At 38.3% G+C, this 25,222-nt stretch overlaps 1 protein-coding gene across 1 annotated transcript in view; it reads left to right on the top strand.

The window, feature by feature from the left end:
* Nucleotides 1–21,592, top strand: part of ITGA8 (integrin subunit alpha 8) — a gene marked incomplete in the record, with an annotated part of 110,963 nt that extends 89,371 nt beyond the window's left edge. The window contains 7 exon segments of the mRNA XM_072413422.1: nt 305–410; nt 1,083–1,241; nt 3,741–3,872; nt 5,535–5,648; nt 11,010–11,111; nt 16,491–16,613; nt 18,644–21,592. Of these exon segments, the coding sequence (XP_072269523.1) occupies nt 305–410; nt 1,083–1,241; nt 3,741–3,872; nt 5,535–5,648; nt 11,010–11,111; nt 16,491–16,613; nt 18,644–18,730 (823 nt within the window).
* Between the last annotated feature and the right edge of the window lie 3,630 nt (nt 21,593–25,222).

The following is a 25,222-nucleotide window of genomic DNA, read 5'->3' as shown; positions in this document are numbered from 1 at the left end:
TGTGTAAAACATAAAAAACAACAATTGTGGTTATTTTTGGGCATTAAGACTTTGTCACTTTACCTATGCCCCAACCCTGTTATAATTACTCTTCGGCACTTACCCGTCTATCCTTTCCGTATGGTGGTAAAAAAATAAATTTTTTGGAATATATGTAGAGAGAGGTATGTGATGTGACATGATCTGCACTTCTTGCAACATAACTGGACAAGCATACGTTTGATGGTTCCATGCTTTAATGATGATATATATTAAAATATACCAACCAATGTTTAGTCTAATGATCCCCTATCTTATTTTACAGTGTGTCTCATCCCCCTCATATTATCCTTCCCATTCCAAACTGGGAACCTAAAAAAAAGCCATCCGAAGAGGTTGAAATTGGGCCGTTGGTACAGCACATCTATGAGGTATGGCTGCCCTTGTCCTGACCTTTCTAGTAATAGATCTACTGTTCTGCTGGATAAATATAATGATGCAAATAGCAATAAAACTAATGTAACCCATAAAAGCCAACCATGTTTTACTAATCTGATGACAGCAAACTGTATCTTATTGGATGTGTACTTAGTCGTTGTATCTGCATTGTTATAAGATCATTCCAACTAAGCTGATGTTTGTTAGTTGGTGGAGAACTTCATGGGGATTCTCCTGGTCAGATCTTGGTTCCTATTTACCTGGTAAGCACAACTGCTGTGCCCAGCGGTGAACAAAGCCAACAATGGACCCCTGTGCAGAAGCACACTTGCACATCCCTACGTCCTCCCTTGATCTTGCCTATTATGAGAAGTTCCCACTCTCCCTGCTGGATTTGTATCTATTTTATGAAGAATGTAACCGGTGAGGCTGGAACTCACAAAGGTGTATGAGAACCCCCAGGGTGGCAAAAGCAGGTTGGAGTTATAGCAGAGAGATCCCACCATTGAAGTCGATGATAACCAAGCCAGTGGATGACTTGGCCCACCAGGCTCTATCTATTGCATGGATATGTTTTTATTGGTGAACTGACCATTCAAATTGCCTTTAAGACCATTGATGTCCATTTTTATAATGACCATTGACTGCAATTGTTTTGCCAACAGCTTCACAATATAGGACCAAGTGCAGTTGGGGAGACACAGCTTAGCGTGGGATGGCCTTCACAGAGCCGAGAAGAATTCCTGCTTTACGTGTTTGAAGTTGATACAGAGGGGCCAATCACCTGTCAGCCAAGTAGTGCCCTTAATACCTTAGACATAAAGGTAGGTTAAAATCTATGGAATGCCCTTTTGTTCTATTGTTTTCTCTTCAGTTTAAAGCTACCCTGTCACAATGGGTTTGTAAGGAACCTTAAGGCTATGTTGCAGTGATGGTTAGGTTGTGGAGCCCCTGAACCACTTAACCCACTTTCTTGGGTGAAGCTCTATATGTTATCGTCTTACCTTCAACAGCCGATAGAGAAATAATGGGGATGACAGTGAGCAGTCCACTACCTCTGGCAAGGTGCAAGCTACCGGTATGGGAATGCTTGTTCCTGTAGCAAGTCTGAACTTAGCCTCAAGAAGCCTGAAAAACTGGTTACTGGTTGCAGAAATCCGTAAGGTGTTTGTCAGACCCCGGCAGAGAGACCAATGCTTTCTCATTGTGTAGCATTTTGGCTGGGGACAGACTTTTCTATCCAGGATGTAGCTGCTTGTAAAGTTAACAAATTGTACAACACTGAAACCTTTCTTCCAATTTCAATGTTTCAGTTAAATTAAACCAAAGTTCTATGTCCTTTAAATATCATACCATTTAGGTTTGCAATTTAGTGACATAAATCTTAAACATCATTTTAGGGGACAAATATTGTTTTGCAGCCCCTACTAGTTACAGGAGGTTCAGGGAATGTGAGGCCAAAGTCCCTGTAACAAATATTTTACTTGGAGAAACTTTCCCAGTGGCCTTTATTTGAAATTTATTTCTGTAAGTTCACATAATGTTCTTGTTTTCATAACATTTGTCAAGCGTACCCTTTGCCTGATATATCATTGAAGAGTGTTCAGAGACTGTTGGTGAGACTCCGCAGAGCATTTTCCTTCCTTTTGGCATTCTATTGGACAAAATTCACAGCCAGTTTGGTATCATTTCCCTTCAAAGGTTCTACAGCTTTGTCTGTAGCTTTTCCTCGGTTTCGGTTGGACTCCCGCATGGTCCTATTTGTCTTTTTTAGTGATTGTAACACACAAGTCATTCCCCTGACCTTGCCACCAGTGAGATTTAGGAGATTATTCCCCAGACTTCTCATTGCTGTCCCCTTGCCCAGATGTTGTGCACATGTGAAATTCTAAATCCCATTGGAGGGGAATTCCGTTTCTGTTTGTAGACTGTTACCTCATTGTATATTTTGTTTAGTCTTTAATCTTTTATTGTGACTACATTCATTTAACGGTTGCAGGACATTTCTTTTCTGGGACATGATACAAAGTGTTTTTTAGCTACAATAGATATTTTTTTAAATCCAAGTTAAAGAGTTAGCATAGTAAAACACTGATATCTAAAAGTTTTTTTTTCATATTAATATTTGCAGTCTTCTATCCAGCCAGTGGCTGCAACACCATAATAGTGACTCAATCTCTTATCAGCTTGCTTAGAATGGGGTCATAGTTAGGCTATGTAGACCGATGTAGAGACATTCTTGTCTTGGGCGAGAATCTGACTGGTGTAAAGCGGTTGCCCGATGTTGTTTATGGATCCATCCTGACCACTGTTCAAGTCAGTGGAGGACAGCACTGCGGGGTGCTCGGTCATTCTCCCCCTTCCCCTCTCCATAAAACAAGATGGGAGCTGCGTGTACAGCACTCATTCATTAATCTGTCACTCACCATCGCTGGAAACGATAATGAAATATTGTTTTCAGCAATTAAAATTTTACGTGTGTATGCAGCCTTAGACAGAGGAAGCCACAAGGCAAGCTTTGTGTACTGTGATGTCTCATTAGATAACTTTGGAGTTCCTTTATCATAAATAAGGGATATATATATATATATATATATATAAAGATTGATACTACTTACCTACATAATGGTTTACAAACCCATATATAACAAGGGCAAATGGACAGAAATATTGTGTTTAAAAACATTTTTTTCAATTCCTAAAAAAGATGCCTAAAAGCTCTGGTAAAAAGTTCTTTTGGTTTCAGTAATTTCAGTAACAAAATGGTTATAAGCATACAGATAAATGTATGACAAACTTTACCGCAATTAGCTGAAGACCTGGGCTGTATTTTTATTCTGGGTAAGTGTTTCAAAAAGTATTAAAGAAAGAATTTTCTAACACCAACCGGGCAAGCTGTACATTATACAACTTTGTCAGCAACTATTTTTATCAGCCAGTATTTATATAGCACTGACCTATTATGCAGCACTTTACAAAATTCATTGACATAAAACTAATTGTCCCTCAAAGGGGCTCACAATCGAACATCCCTACCATACTCATATGTTAATAATGTAATCTAAGGACAATTTTTGAGGGAAAGCCAATTAACTGCATGTTGGAGGAAACCCACACAGACAAAGGAGGAACACACAAACTCCTTACAGATATTGTCCTGCCTGGTATTAGAACCTGTGACCTAATGCTACAAAGGCTGGAGCGCTAACTTTTGAGCCAACCATGCAGTTTACATGATCTCTTGATTATATATCTGCTTTAATATGAACATGACAATCTCAGCTTATATCTCCTAGTTGATTAATTTCTCGTTTCTATTTTAGCCAAGTAAGGAAGAAGCTACTCCAGGATTAACGGCTTATTTGCGTAACTCCAGCGTATCCCATGCAGTGAGTCGTAGAGATGTAGCGGTTGCTGAGCCTCTCCGCCATATACCCATCCCAACTAAACTACTGGTAAGAACTACAAATTACTACATGTCAAAGCACTTGTTCGTTCTTTTGTCACTGGAAATGATCATAAAACATTGTTTCCAGTGACAATCACCTGATTTGCTGGATCTCCCATGTTCACCCACGATAGTCTAATTTCTCCAGTCTTGGAAAGCTTTATTAAATTATAATTTGAAGAACTGCTGACTCACAATACCATTGTCACTTACCTTATATTGTGCAGCTCTAGAGCAAAGCACGGTAAAATGGCTTGCAAAAGCAGGAACATCCCCCCCCCCATATATTTTGCCAGATAAAACAATTGCTCCAAATAAATTACAACTGGATGCACAGCTGTTTGAGTGGAGTTGCCATGTAAGAATCACTGAAAACAATTGTTTGAACAAGTCATTAGCTTTATCCAGTTGGGAAAGTTTTTGAGCTTACACAGGACATGATACTATCTGATCAGCAAAGGTCTTCTTAGTTTGTTCTACACATTTGTTTCTGTCTGGTAATTAGAAGCATATTGGATTGTCTTTGCCAGGTAGCTGGCTTCTTCTCTGTCTGGAGGCATGTTTTCATCCCAGAGTTTTTGTGTTTTTAGATTTTGTGATTATTTTTTGGCTTGCTTGTTTGTTACTATATAAATCTGTTGAATATAACATTGTTCTTTACCATTTTAGGTGCTAGAATATAATGTTTTGTAGAAAGTTATATTCAGATGTTCATGATGATCCAGTTATGAACTGTGTTCAGCAGCTTATTCATTGCAGCTCATATGGTAACCAAAGGTGGGGCAGTGGTTGTGTTGGATGACCTTTCCAATAATCACTGGAGCTCAGCATTCACTACAACCAGCCACACAAAATAGGGTGTTCCTCCTACACTGTGGAGGGATCTGTTTACTCTTTGGTGATGACAATGCGTTTCAGATCTTAAATATTAAGTTCACCCAAAGTTGATATCTCATTCCATGTACAAGTTGATGCATTGTGTTGCTATTCACTTTGTATTCCAACCCAACACATATCCGCAATGCAGCTATAGCAATTTTTTTTTCACTATGTTTAACTGATATTTTTAAATAAAATTGTTAAAGCATGTTCATTTATTATTGACCGCTTAGGGCAGTCTTTCTCAACCTTTTTACCCCAGGGGGTATCTAAAGTTTTATGGTCTTACAGCAAAATGCCCTCTACATGGATGGTTACTTGGAAGAATTTCCCTCTTATTATAGTGGCCCAAATTCAATCTTTATAGACAGGTAAAAAGATCATTGGGTCATGCTGGTGGCCTTGCCAAGTGGCATTAGTCTCCAAACTATTCGGCACCATCATATGAGAGGACTGTCAGCCACAGCTCATAGAACCCCTGGCAACTTCTTGAGAAACGCTAAGGTTCCACAGAACCCCAGTTTAGAATGGTTGCCCTTAGAACAACTTGCCACAATGCATCTTTATACCCAAGAGTATGCTGGCTGTGGCACACTGCATTCCAGTGTATATGAGGCTTCAATATTTTGTATAAAAGACAACAATAAAACAACAGGTATAAAATCATATAAAGAATCATACCATAAGGTAGACACAAAATGTATATTGGTATAGTATTTTTTTTATAGTAAGTAAAGTACTACATAAAAAGAACAAAAAAACAAATATGTAATAATTTTATCTTTTTCAGAACTGCACCAATGTGAAATGTTTAACTATCTCCTGTAATGTGTGGCGTTTAAATGGTGGTGAGCGTGCCATTGTAAAGATCAGATCCAGGCTGTGGGCAGAAACATTTTTACAGGTAAATAAAATAAATAATCCCAGTACAAGAATAATATTTCATTCATAATTCATATGTTTCTTCTTTGCAATATGAGAAACTGTTCATCTACAATTTCTGAGGCTTTTTACAGATGAAAGGATTTTCTTACAATAAAAAAAAAAGGTTTAATAGAAATATTAATTTCACCTCTCTACAACTTCCCAATGATATCCCATATTTCACACTGTTCTATATTTATATAAAAAATCTTACGCTACAGGTGACATAGTACACTGCCAGTTACTTTATTCAGGATTGAACTGCAGGTCCATACTTAGTAGATACTTTATTCTCTTGGGGCCCTGAATACTTCCCAAGTGGTCCCTGAATTTGCTGAACTCTCCTTTTCACATCTTCCAGAGCAAACAATAGAGTTTCCCCTGAGCCGCTAATCCCAACCTTCTGAGCACGTTAAACATGCATTATTGTGTATTCCCTTATGGCAGGACATTAATTTTAAATAAACCTTACCCCTTTTTTATGCCCCTTCTAAAATTCTTTGTGCAAACACCCTATTTTCATAACAGGGTGTTAATTAAAAACCCTCCTGGTGGGTAGGTGTGGGGAAAGCCAATGACTTGCTTTATAATCACCCTGGTTGGTTACTGATCACTGGGAAAGTGAAGAGGTGAAAACACACCTACATCCAGGTTTGTTTTTTATCCATCCCCTTTTAGGTGTAGAAGTCATCTGGGTTGCGGTAGAGCTGTCCAATCATTTCTACAGGCTACCTAGTTTATTTATACAGTGGCAGAGCCCACTATTTCCGAGTCCACAACCCCAGCTGAAGACCAGTGCCGGAGTGTGCAGGATGGCCAAATAGGTCTATAGGATGGAGCACTGGTTGGAAAAGGTCAGTAGTGTTCTCTATCTGCTGAGATTGAATGGTAGAAGGACACCGTACTTTCTGCCCTCATAATGTATGTACTAATCTCATAGTTCCCTGATGCCTCCATAAACTGCACTCCTTCTAACTATGACATGGGGGGAGTTATCTGCCCACCTATAATAGTAGAAAAAATTTAGTAAAAAAGTTTTAGCAACTAAACTGGTTTTCCCTTTCCAGAAGTTTGATTCTAGATGTCATAGTTCCACCATCGCTCCGGTTTTTGTAAAACCATTATAATGTGATCTCAGTGCTAACCAATAACCCATTAAATGTCCAGTTCCGTCTTTTTTCTTTTTTCAGCGGTAGCCAAGTTATTTTTGGAACTTGATTAACTATGATGACATAATGATTGCTTGCATTGTCTGGTGTCCAAGACTAACTGCAGCTGGACAGATATCAAAGTGAAAATATTAATCAGATGATTCATCTTTGGATTAGATGAGAAACCAGATCTTAACTGTACATATCCGTTCTTACAGAACACTTGTCCCACTGCCAGATGCTTTTACTACAGAACACCTTTACATTCAATTGTAAAAGTAACATATGCACCCTGCTGCTTATAAAACAATTTGAACTGATTCAGCAAGGCAAAAACTAGATGGATGATTATGTGCAAAGTTCTGTAAATTACAACAATCCATCACAAGTCATCATTTACATGATTTCATTTAAGTAAACTGAGCCTACATCATGTTGCTTTAAGTTCAAAAGTACAAAAAAAAATACAAAAAAATGTACAAATATATCTGTTAATAAAACACCTAATTGAAAAGGGAGAAGGACTAAGACTAATTTCAGATTGGTGTTTGTCAAACATTTGTTAACTGCTATCGGCCAGTTAACAAATGTTAACCACTAGGCACCCAGGAGCATTTCATAGTGTTTCATAGTGGGGTTGTCTGAAACTGTTGAAAGGCCATGGAAACATTTCAAGAGGAAGACCACCCTGAAACTCTGCATAAAACATCTCAAAAATCACACTTTAACTAAACATCTGTAAAAAGGGATTTCAAGAGCTTCAATTTGTTGTAGTGCTAACCGGGGCTTTGGGGAAGTCATAGTCGACAGTGGTGAACCTCAGCGGTCCCATTGTCAAAAACTGCCTATCTGAGCGTAGACTATCAAATAAGGGTAAAAGCACAGCATAGAGCAACAAATTTGTTTTTTTTTTTATTTTTTTTTTTTTTATGCATTGACAAATTTGCTTTTGATCAATGGGCCTGATTTATTAAAGCTCTCCAAGACTGGAGAGTATACACTTTCATCAGAGCGAGTGGGCGGGTTGTGTTCAGTGAGACAACCTGCCCACCACCCTGAGCCTACACTTCCACACGGGTGACGTGGTCCTCGTCTTTGACCGGTGAGCTCCCCCCGAGCGGGGTCATTCTCCTGACCCGGCAGCGGGGGGCCGGAGTGGCCAAAGCCACGGACCACCAAAGAATTGCAAAATAGCAGTGAGCATGCGTGCCCATTCCCAAAAAAAGTTAGGGCACGGCGTGCCCGCCCCACTTCACCCCTAGTCTTGGAGATCTTTGATAAATCGAGGACTCATGGTACTTTTATACTTGCTTATAAAGTACACATGCTGAGCTTTCTGATTAGCAAAGTACAGCAGTTATGCTTAACAAGCCCTCTTAAGGTGCGTACACACTTCCAATTTTTATCGTTCAAAACGAACGACGAACGATCTATTGGGCAAAAATCGTTCGTAAAAAAAGTAACCAACGAAGCCGACGAACGAGGAAAGTCGTGGGAAACGAATGACCGGACCGGCGGAACGGATTGGACGACGATCGTTGAACATCGTTCGTGTGTACGATCGTTTGTTGATCGTCCATGGTCTGAGCATGCGTAATGAACGAACGTTCGTTCACTTTCCTGTCGTGCACATAGTTCCTCTATCGCTCAAACGATCGTATCTATTGTGTGTACAATATCTACGAACGATCGTGTCGTTATCTCTATGTGCAGGATCGGTGCTATACGATCGTTTGTAGATATCGTGCAGGATCGTTCGTCGTTCGTTTTCCAACGATAATAATTGGAAGTGTGTACGTAGCTTTAGTTCCAAAGAAACAAATCAGTGCAAGATTCAGCTCAGACTGACTTAATACAGAGCACACTGCTGATAAAATCTTCCTGTTACAGATAATATATTAGCAATATTATTTCTGCAAGCATGCTAAATGTACTCTCACTGGAAGAATAGCCATTCATAAAGTTATTAATTTAAAGTTATTATTATCAACAAACAAGTAATTAATTGAAGTAGAGGTGCAGAATTGGTATGCACATCTGATTAGCTTTTTATTCTGCTTTTGCCATCTGCACAAGTGGCTGCAAAGGGATGATGCCAATTCAAATTCAGTCACTTTTACTGCTAGCATTATAATGTATTTTTAATTACAGAACCTCGTTAATTTTTGACATTTATATCTTCCCAAATTTCAAGAAACAATGAGGGGTATTAACTAAACCAAGAAAAAACAAATGTATTTTTTGATAAAAAAAAGAGCAGCTAACGTCTCTCTGGACTGCTATATATAGAATTAAACCGTAAAAAACAAAACACGTCTGTGCGTGTGATGCAGAGTCTGCAAGGAATTATTTCAGGAAGAAATGCCATAAATTATTCGGTTCTGTCGGAGCCCTATAGTATTTTGCTTTAATTGGAAGTAAATGTTCTACACAGCATCATAGGAGTCTCTAGGTTTTGGAGAACTATTCCCCCAAGTGTCTAGAGGAAAAAATGCCGACCTGCATCTGGCTCAGGTCCACTCATCTCTCACATTTCCAGAAGCTCCATCATCCAGGGGACTTGGACTTCTTTTTATGGCTTGGTCTGAAGTCTTAGGGCTTGAGGGAATACTAGGAGTTCTGTAGAACACAGCCGTTTCTGGTCTGGTATTGTCATTCGACATTCTGACTGTGAAAGCCATCAGAAAGCTTAGCGTAAACTCATAACATTCCCCATAGAGAAGTGTCTTCAGATGGTTCAAACAAATAAAATAACATTCTGTGTTGACACAAGAGAAGAAGCCTTTGTAGAAAAAACACATATCCAAAAGACAGGACCATGTGTGCAGGAGAAGCTCTCCCGTCATTTAGATGGTTCTGTAAGATGTTGGCCATGCTAAATAAAAGGGACACACAGTATTATACAATCCTCAAGCAATGATGATGACATCTGTGAAACAGAAATTACTTTGAAGGGTGGCCATCCTATTATCTTGTACATTATAGCCTATGGCATGTCTATTGTACATGCAAAGCAGTGTGTTTGCTATTCATAGCAAGATGCTTTATACTTTGCGTTCTATATTTTAAATACCTTACCTAATATATTACTTATTTATTTTACATAGGTATATTTTATATAAATGTGCTAACATGATCAAATCAAGGTTGGAGAGAATACACTTTCATCAGTGAAGCTGGGTAATCCAGCAAACCTAATATAGATCTGGTCCAGGATTGAAAACATTTGCTAACAAATTGCTAATGACTTTTAGGAAATCCATTCCAGGTTTTCTGGGTTACCCATCTTCACTGATGAAAGTGTATCCACTCCAGCCTTGGAGAACTTTATTAAATCAAGGCTAGTGTTTCTCAACCAAGATTCCATTGAACCATAGGGTTCCTCCTAAGATTGGTAGGGGTTCCTTGGGTCATGAGAAATTTAGACCACTCAGATCAGGTTAATTGACACCAATGATCTTTTTGGCCTTCTGTTAGGTTGCCAGTCTTTCACTGGCCAGCAATGTATGAGACATTCTTCACACTGACCGCTAATATACTGGGAGCTGTAGCTATAGTAATTATAGCAGGGGTTCCGCAAGACCTGAAAGTTTTTTTATGGGTTTCCCCAGGATAAAAAGGTCAATAAAGGCTGATATAATACAATAAAATCGTGTAAAGCTTTGAAAGTCATGTAAAAAACGACTTCAAAGGAGCTCTAATGCCACTACTGATAACATTTTGTTTGTTATAGCACTATATATAAAAAAAAACTATTCACATGTTTTGGCTTTAAATTCATTCTACACCTCAGTGCTGCTTTCAGGTTCCTTTAGTGCCTTCTGTCTTCATGCTCCTGCCCCAATGAAGGCTGCATGTTATTGCTCCAATCTGTTCCTAATAGTCCATTAGTTCTATTAGGGGCAGATGTGAGAGGGTTGCAGTACCACCATTTGGGAGACATTTGTCACCCCAAAACCTGAAGTTCTTGAATCACCACATAAAAGAAGCAGATTTAAAATAACTTTCAAAATACCATTAACCCGGTAAAGTGTGTGGGTGGGCGGCAAATGAGTGGCATGAGAGCTACCCTTGGCTAAACCTGCAGTCTAAGCTGCTACTGCTACTACACCTTTTTCAAGCACACATTTTCTCCTAAATACTGAAATATACCTCTAGCAAGGCAGTAATTGAATTTATTTCCATTGCAGAGGAAGAATGATCATTACTCACTGACGGCTAATGTATCATTTGAAGTCAAGAACATGCCATACAACATTCAGCCGGCAAAACTCCCTGCAGCCAGCATAGCGGTAAGTACCGGACACGTTTATAGAAAACATTTAAATAATATAAATAGACAGTAAATAACTAATCATGTGTACCAACAGTAGAGATAATTGAGCTGCTTGTTTTCCTGATGAGTTTCACAAAGATGGGTAGCCCATTCATCTCTTCTTTAGGAAGTACTTGAGTAGACAAATTTTATTAGCAAGGCAGAACATGATGATACATGGCTTTATTATTTTAGTTATCCTTTAATCTACTTTAAGTAAGAAGATATTCACAGGGTTGTTAAAATGAGTGGCAAACATAAGCAGGCAATATCCAATGTGTGTGTTTTTAAGAAGTCCACCCAAGTTCTGTCTGGCTTTAGTTGGGGACAAGTGAGTACCAAATGTAGATGTCAAAGTTTTTTGCTTTGTTTACATATCCTTGGCACCCCAAATCCTTATTAAGGTGGTTGTAATGGAATTTAGCATGTACCATTGTTTTTATCTCATCATTTACCACCTGTGAGCAGCTGGAGATCCTCCATGTTGGTGGCCTGATCCTTTGTTAGAGTCTTTCCTCTTGGCTTGGTCGCAGCGTTACTGGCCTGCCCCTACTTTTGGTGTAAGTTACGTGCTGCAGATCAGACTAGTGCCAACTTGGCTGTGATACTGTGGCATTATGTTTTAAAGTCTGTTAGGTGCTCCAAGATGAAGGATCTCATAGGGTATTGCTTAGGCTTCCACACCAAGCTTGTGCCTGGCTACTGTCTTCCCTTTGTTATGTCTCTATCTGCTTAGGGAAAATGGTCCTGCTTGCACTTTTCTCGTTTCTTGTTTGCCAGCTGGTATTGTTTGGACAAAGAGGTATCACACAGTTTTGCTAAAGTTGGGTCGCTTTATTCTTCTAAAAGAGGCCCACATCTGTAGACATCCACACATGGAAGACATTGAACTTCTGGCTCTTGTACCCAAATTATATTGCCACGGTCCATTGCCTTGGGATGGCTTAGCACTGGGTGGAGTCAATATTATATCTCCCAATTGTCTCTCATTTTGAAGGACTGTCCTGCTTTTGTAACCAAACTTCTGTCGCTCATTCTTCTTGTTAATCTTTTTAGTCTGATGTATAGACCTCCAAATATAATAATCAAAGCTTTCATATTATACTAAACTTTTTATCCAACAACTACAATTTATTGTTACTCCAAACCAACCCCGCATTTTAATATGAATTCTACCTAGTCTGTGTAATGGGGACTGTTACAGGGTTAATATTAATTTGTATTTATATAGCACCAACATATTATGTAGCGCTTTACAAAGTCCATAATCATGTCACAATCTAATGTCCCTACCATAGTCATGTCATTAACAAAGTCTAAGGGCGGTTTTAGGAGAAAGACAACCTAACTGCATGTTTTTTGGATGTGGGAGGAAACCCAGTACCCAAGTGGAAACCCACAGAAACACAGGGCAGACTTTATGAACTCTTTTCAGATAGTGTCTTGGCTGAGAATTGAACCTGGGGCCTAGCACTGCAAAGCCAAGTGTGCTACCCACTGAGCCCTGAGTTGTGTCCTTTACCTTCATACATAGTGTTCCCCCTACTCTTCCCAGGAGTTATGCAGTAGTATGGTACTGTCAAGATATAAAAAGAAGACCATTGAACCCCACCTTGGCACTCCACTATACTCCTTTCAATTTTTTCTTGCTATGTGTGTTTCAAAAGTGAACAAATCCGTTAAACCGGTGCTTTGTTTACTCAGAGCATTCACTAAGACTGTAATAACACTGTGTATTTCATGTTTATACCATCATTATGCTTCTGCTCATAAACTGTACTGTTTCAAGCTACATTAGAAACTTCCTTACTGGATGAGTAACCAAAGACTTGTAATAACAACAATAATGATTTAGGATGAATTTGTTGGAAATAATTGTTAGAAAAACAGAAAGACGGAGCTCTTGGCAATTAATATTCATGACATCTGTTTACAGTATTTAACGTAGTAAAGCAATTCTTGGACCTTTAGAATAGAAGTTTACGATGGAATGGAAAAAAATAGAAGTCGGCCCTGGATAATGTGACATTTGGCATGTGCAGTATTTAAATGCTAAAACAAATATTTTTAGAATACTGTATATAATAGCAAGCTCTTTTGTAGCCTCGAGCTGTTTATCCCTAAATTCTCCTGCCTCTGTTCAGGACGCATAATGAGGACTTTTACGGGCAAAGCCTGAGTTTATTTAGGTGTCCTAGTGTATTGAACGGGCTTATAATTCAGAATTTTATTTGTACTTCTATATAATTATTGTCACAGCTTTAAAGTAAAAGTAAAATATTGTTTAAACTCATGACTAACAGTCAAATGAAAACCTTTAATTGGATGAATTTGCTTTGGAGATCCACAGGGTTGGCATTTGTAGAACCACCAGAATTTTAATATTAGCTGTCTTTCCCTGTAATTAATTACTGTTTGGTTTTTTTGTCTCCTTCATACTCATGTACCGTCTGCTAGGCATGTAATATATTTAGAGCATAACTGGGTTCCGCTACCCTAATAAATGACTTAATATAGTCTCAAACTCTACCTCCCAAAATGCTATTAGACCTAACTGTACCTCACAAATATTACAATGTGAGTATAATATGTTCCTTTCTTTGATTTTCCGGATCTTAAACTAATTGGGCAAAATGTCTCTTTAATTGTTTTCCAAGCAATTTGACTATAAAGCAGCCTTTCTCTTTTTTTTCTTAAAAAGTATTGAAATAATTTACAGGTCTTGGGAAACCCCTGCTAAAACCAATTTATTCGGAGTCAATGGGGAAAAAAAGTCTTCTAAATGGTGTTTAGTAGAATGAATGTCCTCCTTACAGTGTTGAATAGAATAACACCTTTATAGACAATAAAAAAAAATGAGTGTCATGGACCTGGCTCTACCAAGTGGTATTGGCCCTTGAACCATGCAGGCATCATCATAAGAACCCCTAGCAACATTTACAGGATCCTTGGCTGGGTATGGCTGCTGTAAAGTGTGTCCGGGCAATTGTAATAAGTACATTAGGCTGAAATTGTAGCCAAGGCAAAACATGATGTAAACATTTTATGTAATATACAGTAAATCTCTCAAATATCCCATATGGAAGTACGATTAGACCCTTGATTAGACACTTGATTACATTATTGTTAGATTGTTGGATCATATCATTGGGTATATTGATATTTTTACATGAGCGATCATAAAACCTCAAAAGAGGCTTTTAGGACCAAAATTAAAGAGGAAGTAGAGGAGAGCATAGGACAGTCCAGGAATTTAGCTGAGCAGTAGGTCCCGTTAGGTTCACCTTGATTTTTAAACCCCTTAGGTTATGTGAAGTGACAGATCATGTTGGAATAGAAAACTTTTAGGTAAAAAAGAAGCATAACAATATAAAAAATAAAACAGCAGCCTGCTTAGGTCTCTAATTGATGTTGAAATAATGGCCACCAGCAACACCCAACACAACTTAGGAAGACTGGCCAGGGGCAAATTCCCTGCTGCCTCCCAGTCTTGTTCCTCCAATGATAAATGACAGTATAGCTTATAAACAGCTAAACAGATGACAATCAATTGCATCAGCTCCTGACCTTCTCCACTGTAATATACCAAGGATATGGAGTGGGGTGGAGTGACCAGACTATGGACTACATGTTTTGAGGCTACAATCACTCATCCAGATAATGATATAACAGAACAGATGGTTTGCCCAGTTTTAGCTGGAAGGTTCATAGCTCACAATTTATGACCAGCTCATTGTCAGGGGAAGTCAAGACTTCCTTCCATGGAGGAAGGGCCAAGACCTGCCAGTGTCCAGGGAAAGGTGAACTATTTTCCTCTCACTACTTCTTTCCAAATTCTCTTTTAACATTCCCATTTTTATGGCATGCTAGATGTCATGCTGTCTTTAAGCTTGAGAGAGACCAAGGCATTTATGCTATATTGCTTGAGCGATCTACCTGCTACCTGACTACACACATGATATTACCATATGCTGAACAGATAAGGTGCTCATACATCAGTGCTGTCAGATGTTTCGTCTGGAGAACAGAACCTGTTTTATCATCATAAATATATTAGGAAGTCCATGCTTGTTATTCTGACAGTCTCAAAACATTTAAACTGGTTGTATGACTTATCTACAAAAGAATAAAACAAAAATAATAAGCTGTGCATTGTCACTCCATTCCACAATTATCCAAGTGGGACCTCCATTGACATAAGCATATAATTATATAGCTAACTGCTCCCTGTACAAACTTGTGATTACAGCACTTGACAGAGGGAAATCTTCCAGAGCCAACTTGATTTGGGGCTCTAAGATTTTGCGTCCAAATGGCAATAGATGCAAAAAAGCTAATGTAAAAGTTGTGTCGTAGAAAAATCACCAGTGTCATCTTGTGAAACGTGTTTATTCAGCCCACATAAATCTGTCAATGCTGTAAAAGAGCCATTTGACTGAGCATACCTGGATGGTTGGCCACCTACAAATCTCAAGAGGATCAGTGTTCTTCCCAGCCAATTTTAGCTGGGTGCACCGGCCGATACAGTATCAGTAACCACACAGCTGTTTTTGGGTGGTTACTGAAATGTTGGGTCACAATACAGGGCCCGCCACCTGCCTACAACTTCTTCGCACCCAGCTTAAAAAATATTGATGATAAAAAACAAATAGTAATATATGAGAGGTATACCACCAACTTGGTTGACCACCTGCATACTATATTTGCTGTAACCAGGAGTCAAACTCAATTTAACATCACTAATAACAAGGGTAACTGTTTTTTATGGCAAATATAGATCATTATAGCTAAGATCGTTAATGTTAAGTAAGAATTTACTGCCTTCACTATAAACATTTATACTATCCACCATAAAGTGTGTTTAAAAACAGTGAACCATCCATATCCTATATTGCCACTAAGCCAAGCAAGCATCATCCGAACTTTATAGGCAAAGTTTCAGAGCTCTGACAGCTCAACCTATTGCGGTAATGTAAATTTATTTTTCATTGAAGTGCACTAAAATGTGTGTTTAACCTTCCAGCCATCAGATATGAAAGATTTATGGTTTCCTAGAGAGCTGTGCTTTGGCTTAAGCATTCTTGTTCACTAAGCATTAGGGAAGTTTGTATCCATTCATCAAGATACATAAGTACCTTTGCATGTTTGGGGTTTTTGAGAGTCTTCCAAAATCTTGCATAAATTACAGATCATTGTAGAAAAAGTACTTTAAGAATCATGTTCGTAGAGGTTTTTACAAACTCCCCCAGTGTTCCTGTTTAAGTTAAGTGTAGGAAAGTGGAAACAGACCGTCTATAAGATATGTAAGATATATTAACCATGACGTTTTTCCCTCCTTTTTTTCTCTTTTATTTAGATTAAGACATCAGTGATTTGGGCCACTCCGAATGTCTCATTTGCTATACCTCTGTGGGTCATCATACTGGCCATATTGCTTGGACTACTGGTTCTAGCTATACTTACGCTTGTAATGTGGAAGGTAAGAATGTTATTATTAGGATAAACCATTATATTATTTTTTTAATGTATTAGTGTTTTCTTTTTCAAAAAGCTGGACTTACTTTTTCACAATCTGGAACTGGCAACAGACTTGCCATAATACAGTATATGGCTGTCAAGAAAAAAAAATCCAGTTGCAAAAACTTGTAACCTAATAAAGGAGAAGAAATGCACAAGCACCTTCAACTTTCTCTGATAGCATTATTTATCCTGCTGCAACCCTTCCACTCCAACATGTTCCACCCAACACCTGGGCATAAAGCATAGCTAAGGTCCCACATAAACCTACACAGTACAAGTACCAAATCCAATTACTATGTGATGCACAAACTTCATAATATTTAACAAAACTTAAATTACCTTGTCTTCATTTCAAATTATCATGAGTGTAACTCACTACCCCCCTTGGACTTTAGATCACAGAACTTCGGAAACAGAGGCAGTGCCATCAATCCAGAAAGCAAAGGGTAGGACTTGGTGTGGCCAAGTGCTGACTATTAAGCTCCTTGTAAATCCATGTGGACTCGTAAATCAACAATGCTAATAGCCATAGCCCCCACTATAGTGCAATTAGGCACAACCTACCTGAAAGGGGTGTCTCTAATCCATAGATTCACCCTATAATGTGCAGGTACTAGTAGACACAATCTACAAAACAGTGGCACTTTCTACCCATAGATTCACCCTGTACAGTCCAATACCTCTCACATGGACATCGAGTGCAGGAAAATCTCTTCAACTGGGGACACAAAAACAATCAATGTTTGGTTTGACAGATTGTACCCCTTCCCAACTCTGCTACCAAATGGTATTGCTTTGTCCCCATTGTTAAGGTTTACTCCAGCTTCCTGTCCTATTTGCTATATAAATTAATCAGTAAGTGGACATGACATCCCTCTAAGGGCTCAGTTTATAAACCAGTGAATCAGACATTCCCTCATACATTCTCTGATGAAGATTCTTCATGTGTTTCAATGGAAATATTTCAGGGAATGTCAGCACTGCTTTGTAAATAGGGCCCTAACAGTGACATATGCAGCAATAAATATGCAACAAGTGTTCTTCCCCATTCCCATTCTATCCAGAACTAAAAAAAAGGAAACTTTGAGCTGAGGTTGTACTTTATTATTAAAAAAACACCATAGGAGGCTGTTAAATTGAATGAAATTGACTGGGCTGTTTGAAATACCCAAGAGCTATTTCTCCATATTGAAGAGTTGGTTATATGTTATAGGTTGTCTACTTTACAGAACAAAGTACCTTTACCAATGCTTAATTTTACCATCATTGATGTCACTGTTTCTCCATATTGGAAGGATAAGATTCACACGGTGGCTGTTTTTCCATAATGCAGTATGATTAAGTTTCCTTTATGTCTCAATTTGCCAAAATGAAGTTGAAATTCTTCAGCAGCTACGACCGCAGAGAAGCCATCGTGCCTCATTGCACTGTGCAATAAAATACGTAGTTTTGACTTTAAATAATAACGTTATACAAGCGCAGAGGGATTAAGGAAAACATATTTCCCGAAGAATGTTCCATTCATATAATGAATTTGCAAGATTATAGGGACATAGCATTGCAGACAAATATACTGCCAAAACTCAAGAGTAAAAACCTGCTACATCCATCATATGCAAAGAGAAAACAACCCCCCCCCCCCCCCTTTATGTTTAACCAATGGATTAATAGGTGAACGTATACAAAGAATTTGATTTTTTTTCTAATATTTTATATCATTTTATTTAGAAATTTTTTTGATTGTAACTTTTTTCTTTTATAACCAGTCGACCTGTTTAATAAAGTGATCATCATCTGTTTTTTTAATTGTTTATCATTAAATGCTCATCCCTCTCGACAAGCATTCAGATCTGTTTCCTTAAATTTTCCTATTTTAATATAAAAAACATGTTAGATATATTAATCTTCCATTGTTTCATGCTCAGCATTTATCTGTATTGATAAATGTTTCACCATGTCTTAAATCAGATCAATTTTTTTTTTTTACAGTGTGGATTTTTCGATCGGGCCAGGCCACCGCAAGAAGACCTAACGGACGACACAGAAAAGTTAACAAACAAGGCTTCTGAAGCATGAAATGACTAATTCTTCCAGACTGCAATATGAAAAGTTGTTTTCTACCAAAAAAGATGTCTTCTTGAATGTACCGCATCATTCAAACGCCGAGTTGGTTCCAAGTAGTGCTGAACCAAACCCACAAAAAGATCTCTGAAAAAGTTTCACATGGATTTTACCATTTCCTAAGCAGTTGTGCTGGAACACAAAAGATGAAAGCTTTACAGACTTGCCGTGAAACTGAGGTCTCATAAAAGAAGTAACCGAAGGCAGTGCCTGTATTACTGTACCTGTGGGATTGTACATGTCTACAACCAAATCTAAAACCACTACTGTTCTGTGAACGATACGGGATTGACTCCATGTTGGAATGCAAATGCATCACTGAGAATGGTGTAAGGCATTAAGTGACTGAATATATGAAAGTGTCTTAAAAAAAACTTTGGGCAATACTTTATCGGGCCAAGCACAAATCCTTATTTCCTCTTTTTTTTTATACAGTTGTTTGATTGTTCTAAGGGTCAGATCTTATTTTAGAATGTGCAATGAATGAAATGAATGACTTAATTTGTGCCTGTTGATTTGCATTGAAAAGGGCCATTTTAGAAGATATAAGAAAATGTCAAATGATTCCTACATTTACTAGGCTTGAGGGTACAAGGTAACTTATACCTCTGTGATTTTGCTATGAACAAATTGAGTATGGCAAAGAGATCCACTACAGGAGCCTGGTGTATTGCCAACTTGTTGATTGAATAGTTAGTGTCTTCAAATCAAGCCAGATTATTCAGATACATTGTCACCAACGATATCTTCGATCATATGAACTTGAGAGCACCTTGTTAAGAACTGTCAGATGCCTGAAAAATACCAAATACTGAACCATTGCTGTTAGTAGCGCCAGCAAACAAGCACAAATCAAATTTAAAAGAAGCACTGGGTGCTATCACTCAATTTTATTAACAAATATCTGTGTGTATAGTTTTAGTTTACCATTGCTTCACAGACTTCCCTTATGAAAACATGAAGGGCATACCAATGAGTCATCTGAGACACCAGAAAAAGTTCACCAAAAGACCAGCATCTGATGTCATATCTCCCCTATATTGCATCATATGTGCCCAATGCTGGTTGCAAATCAACATGTCCCAATAAATGGCCATCTAATAAATGATTTCATAAATTTACCCCTGCTTGGATTTACACCAAAATTTTGGTCAGATGGTCTTCAATATCTAACTTGCACAGCTGCTTAGTTTTGCTGCAACTGTTTCCCTTTTGAATGTAATTGCAAGGGTCGGGCTGGAGTTTTTCAGTTTGGGATGCAAGCAAGCTGTAGATGCTGCGTTCTTCTACACTTTGTGCATTCCATTGGTGTTTATTACCATGCACTCCAGTTCTGTATAAAATACTTTGACAGGTAATTCTGCTCAAATGTATGTATTTTGGCTGTGTATTTATTTGCCTGGAGTTCCAAATTTAATAAACTGGCCTTGTTGGAAGGAGAGAAGACATTAACACGTTTGGGTAGTCCTTAACACTGGAGACCCTGAGCAATGGCTGTGCCCCTGCAGATCTCTTAAGCGACCTATGCAAATAGCAACCTTCTCCCAGTTGCTATTTAAATATATAAAAACATGCCTAGTTCTTCCATATGGCAGAATATGGGCCTGTCGATGCTTCATTCTAGCCCAGGACATTGCAATTTGAGATGATGACAGGGGTTATAAATATTCTTCACTTCTAGGGATGAGAAAATCTTACAATTGGTGGGGGATCTCAAAGCACAGTGCAAGGGGATGCTACAAGTCAGGTAACACCTTCCATCCTTAGATTTTATATTCTGAGATACCTACGAGTTTGTTTGAGGACGAAATCACATTGTGTGGTCATACGTATGCATAAACCCAACACTATAAGGCGCACTGACACCATACCTTTAAAACACAAAAAATCGGACATCCACCTTTATTGGAGGTGCGGCATGGCATGTGCTTTGTGGTGCACTTCAGTGCAGCTTTGCTACTTGCTACCCTAAGGAGAAATGCCACCGCAACACACTACACCACAATGCATTAATTGCAGTAACATAACATAAATGTAAATGAACCCTAAAACGTATACTCTACCAGAATAAGTGATGGTTAGTTTACCTAGTAGGGACACAACCCAACAGAGGTTCTGGCCCGTTCTTTCCCTATCCATTTTTTTCATTTGATTACTTACATATTGCCTGCTACTTTTTAGCTCTCACATGAAATTAAATAACCACCTTGCCTGTATACGGTTGTTGGGTTTGTGTAGAAGAGAACACCTCTGTCCTTGTGCTGGCAGCATGGTTCTACACCAGCTAAAAATCTAATCTGGCCTAACGTAGACTTTAGTTTCCTTTTTTTTCTGTGCAATATATAATAAAACCAAGGGCATGTTTACACTGGTATCACTGCATTTTTTCTATATGTATGATGTGATATTGTCAAGTATGGGGGTGGGAGGAGGGGTACAGTTTGTTTAAAAATGAAAAGAACATTGCAATATGTATTTTTACTTTGTCCATATTTGATATGGTTCCTTATGTACATCACAGCCAGATAAAACATTGTTTTGTTATACTGAATTATCTTTGGGAGAAGTTGACTTGATGTTTTTAGCAGACTATTGGAAACAATTGACTAATTAACTGAATGTATTTTCGATATTGGTCTTATCTGGCTTGTGTACCGCTGCGCTGATTTTTACAAAGTTGTTTCAATTTTTCACTTGCAAAAACTAATGAAGATTACAGGAATTCTGGGAAATGCTTGACAACAAACATAATAAAAGTCTATGCAATGTGTGAAAAATTCAATTTTTCAAAAAATAAAGAGCGAAAGGTGTGTTTTATATTTTACTTTCAACATTGTATCAAGCTGGTTAAGAGTCCTAATTTGTAGTAGTCCATAGTATCAAAAGGCAAATCTCCTTCATCAGCTTTAACTCCTGGTGCCCAACCTGCACCCTGAGGGCCACATACTGCTCTTTGGGGCTACTTTGGGCTGAATTGTTGGGGTCCAAACACCCTAGAAGCCAGTATTGGGAGGATCGATTCTTAAAAGGGCCGGAATGCAATTCTCAGGCTCATATTATGTCTAACCACCCCTGTAGCATGATTCTTTAGCATTATGTACAATACTGAACAATATGTGTAATACTCTGAAGTGCTGCAGTTGCATAAAACTAATACCCATTTTTTCAGGAACATCACCATTGATTTAAATTATAAAACAAAGTAAAGCAATTTATGAATTTGCCAGAAGCTGTGCAAAACTGCATTAGAACATGGCCGCCTTGCCCCAGCTGGAGTAATATTACTAGGGTGTGCATTTGTTAATGATTTATGTTGCCGACTACATCGTTTTGTTGCCTGGACTGACCTCCACCTATCCTCCAAACCATGAACTTTCTGATTCTCTTGGATTATCCACCTGGCTGCATGACCTCTCTCCTGATCACTCTCTTACTCTTTTGGATTATATGCCGAATCTGGCTTTTCATGCATGGCCCTTGACCTCCTCCCCTGGACTCGCCTTTCAAGACCTTTGATGTCATGTCCGTCCCCCGTTCCTTCCTCTAGCCTTGAAGGTTTCTCGGTTGCCTGCCAATGCTAATTCCACTAGGCATTATCCCTTACTTAGTCAACCCCTTGGGGCTCCAAGTACTGGAATGGAGACAAATTGGTCAAAGGCACTCCATTACGGCTTTACTATGGAGCTGTAAAGACTGGATTTAATTTGACTCAATGGTCCCAATGTCAACGAGACCCTTCGATTTTGAAATTAGTCATATGCAAGAAATGGTGACTGAAATTTATTTCCCTTGAATAAGATTCAGAAACTTGTGCATCACTAAATTTCTTTGACCATGGGGGGCAGCCCACAAAAGGTGAACTGGAAGCTAATGATTTAAAATCCACCCCCAACTTACTTTCTCTTTTTCTGGTTTTATATATTGTAAAACACAACATTTATTTCCCCAAACCAGTAAAACTCCAGATGTCCGTATATCATTTCCATTCATGGACTTATTCACAGACTCCCCATCTATAGCATTACAAGCTGTGATGGGGTATCCTACGAGACCCTCTTTCATCTTTATCGCAACACACCATTGTTTCAGAAATTGGCAGCCCTTTCCCCTTTACTTCTCAAGACGATCATGATTTGTAAGCTGCTTGTATAAAGCATTTAAGAGCTTTTCTAGTAAATATTTTCTAAAAGGCTCTTTGGTACACTTTGGTCAAGAATAAACAATCGGGAGATGAAAAGGAAGCAATATCCAGCATGGTGCAGCAATTGAATTTTATATCCGTGACTTCACCCTATACAGTCTTCAGGGACTCTTGGCCTGATAATATTTTTTATTGACCCTTGTTGGGTAAACTTCATAAAGGATTGTGTCCCGTGAGGATAAAAACTTTCCAAATAATCACATGGCACAGCAGGGACACATTGAATGTTTCATTTTGCTTCTATAACATTCCAATTTAATATGTACAAGATGCCATTTAAAGACCTTTCTGATTTCAGCGGGGAAACTTTGGGGCTTAAGTGAAAATCTTGCTGATATTTAAAAAAAAGTTTAGGGATATTGCTTGGGAAAGCATTATTCTGCAACTTCCTGCTGTTTGTTATATATTGCTGGATTGCGGCATGTCAGTGGGGTAGTCACAGAGAGGAATATTGTTTTTGGATTGTGTTTCTATTTATTGAAAATAGATACAGACCCCCAAGAAAAGGTTATCACATATTGCTGAGTGTGCCATTTATTTTTTATATTATCGCCTTTCTGAACTCCAACAATCCCTTAGGATACACTTTTGAGGTTATTACATTTTTATTCATACAATTATGATTTGTAAAGTTTGTGTCGAAAGCAGATTTAAAAATTTAGGCATCATTTCACTTTTTTTATAGCCAAAGTGATCCCCTGGCAGTTGTAACCTTACAAGAAATTTGGACTGGGGGGCTACTGCAGCCTAGAAAATGACATATAAATGCAATCATTAAAATCTCATATAAGGTTAAATATGTTAATGTTATTTTAATGGTTAAAATCTGTGCATTTCATCAAAATGATACCTAGTAACCCTGCCTTAAAAGTCTTTCTGCAGGCACACCCTGTTATTGCCATTAACAATGCTTTATTTCAGTATTGTGATGTTTCGGTGTACCAATGGATGCTCCAATGGCCATTCCAATCAACATTACACGCATGGTCTGCTGTTGTCACAACCTGAGAAATGACATGAGTACATGTAGATAGAAAGGATTCCAAATATTACATGTCATTTAATTAAAATATACTTTTAATGAATATTGTTGGTTATTCTTCTTTGCATAATGCTCATTATAAAACATTTAGAAAATCTCCAGTTACTGATCAAAAACTAAAATGATGTCATGTCTGTGGTCTCCTTTATAGTCATTGGTGGATTGGGTCTGGCTAGTGAAATCCAAAGTTTTCTGTACTGATCCCTTCCTTCTATGGCTGGCTAATAAAACTGGATTTTACAAGCAGTTGTAAATTGAATCTCTATTATTAATAATATTCTTTTAAAAGCATCACTGTACTATGAAGTGCAGTACATTATGGCTGATTTCAGACCTGCAGGCTCAACAGTGCTCCCAACTACTTCGATTCAATTGAATAGGAGTGGTTGGAAATCACTTTGTGCATGCAATTGCGGTATTTTTGTAGTAACAGAGACTGCAGTTGCTGAACACAACGTTTCGCCCAGGAGCAGCCAACTGCTTCCATTGACTTGAAATGCAACCACCTTTCGACTGCAGTTTATACACAACTGCGGGATAAAACCAAACTGTATTGAAAAAGGGGCACCACAAGTTTGAATAGGTCCTAAAGGCTTAGTTCACATTCATAATTTTTCTTCTAGACTTTTTGCCACTGCTAACACCAACCAATGTAAAGGACCGCACTGAACTCTAGATGGGTCCCACATGCCAAAGTGATACCGGCTATTTACCAAAAGACATGACTTTGGGTTGATTTATTCGATCATATCTTCTATCATGTGCTGTGGCTCTGTTTTCATCTGAAGGAGGAGCATTGTGACATTCTATAAAGAAATTTAAATATATTTGGAATTTTGCTACATTTATTTTATTGGTTTCATCCAGCACATGAATGCCATTTCCCATGTTGCTTCAAAGTAATGAACAACAAAAGGTTACATCTGGAGGAAGTACAATATTAGAGCTCAGAGGGACATCTGGAAGGAATGAACTTGTGGCTGACTGCAAAGCCTCCTCCTAAACTGGGTGACAGAAGGTTTTCAGTGCTGCGTTGGGACAAGGCATGCACAATTTTTTTGCAATCCTTTCTTCTTTGAATCTAGGTCACATAGAAATAAATAGCAGGTTATTGGTTACTTATGCATTAAAAGACTAAAAAGATTGTTAAGAGTTACAGGGTTACAGCTAGTATGAGTACCTGACTGTCTGTATTAGCATATTG

This window comes from Pyxicephalus adspersus, chromosome 5 (assembly GCF_032062135.1).
Source record: "Pyxicephalus adspersus chromosome 5, UCB_Pads_2.0, whole genome shotgun sequence".
In the NCBI taxonomy this organism is placed as follows: domain Eukaryota; kingdom Metazoa; phylum Chordata; class Amphibia; order Anura; family Pyxicephalidae; genus Pyxicephalus; species Pyxicephalus adspersus.
Note: the sequence above shows the minus strand (reverse complement) of the source record. Positions and strands in the feature narration are given on the sequence as shown.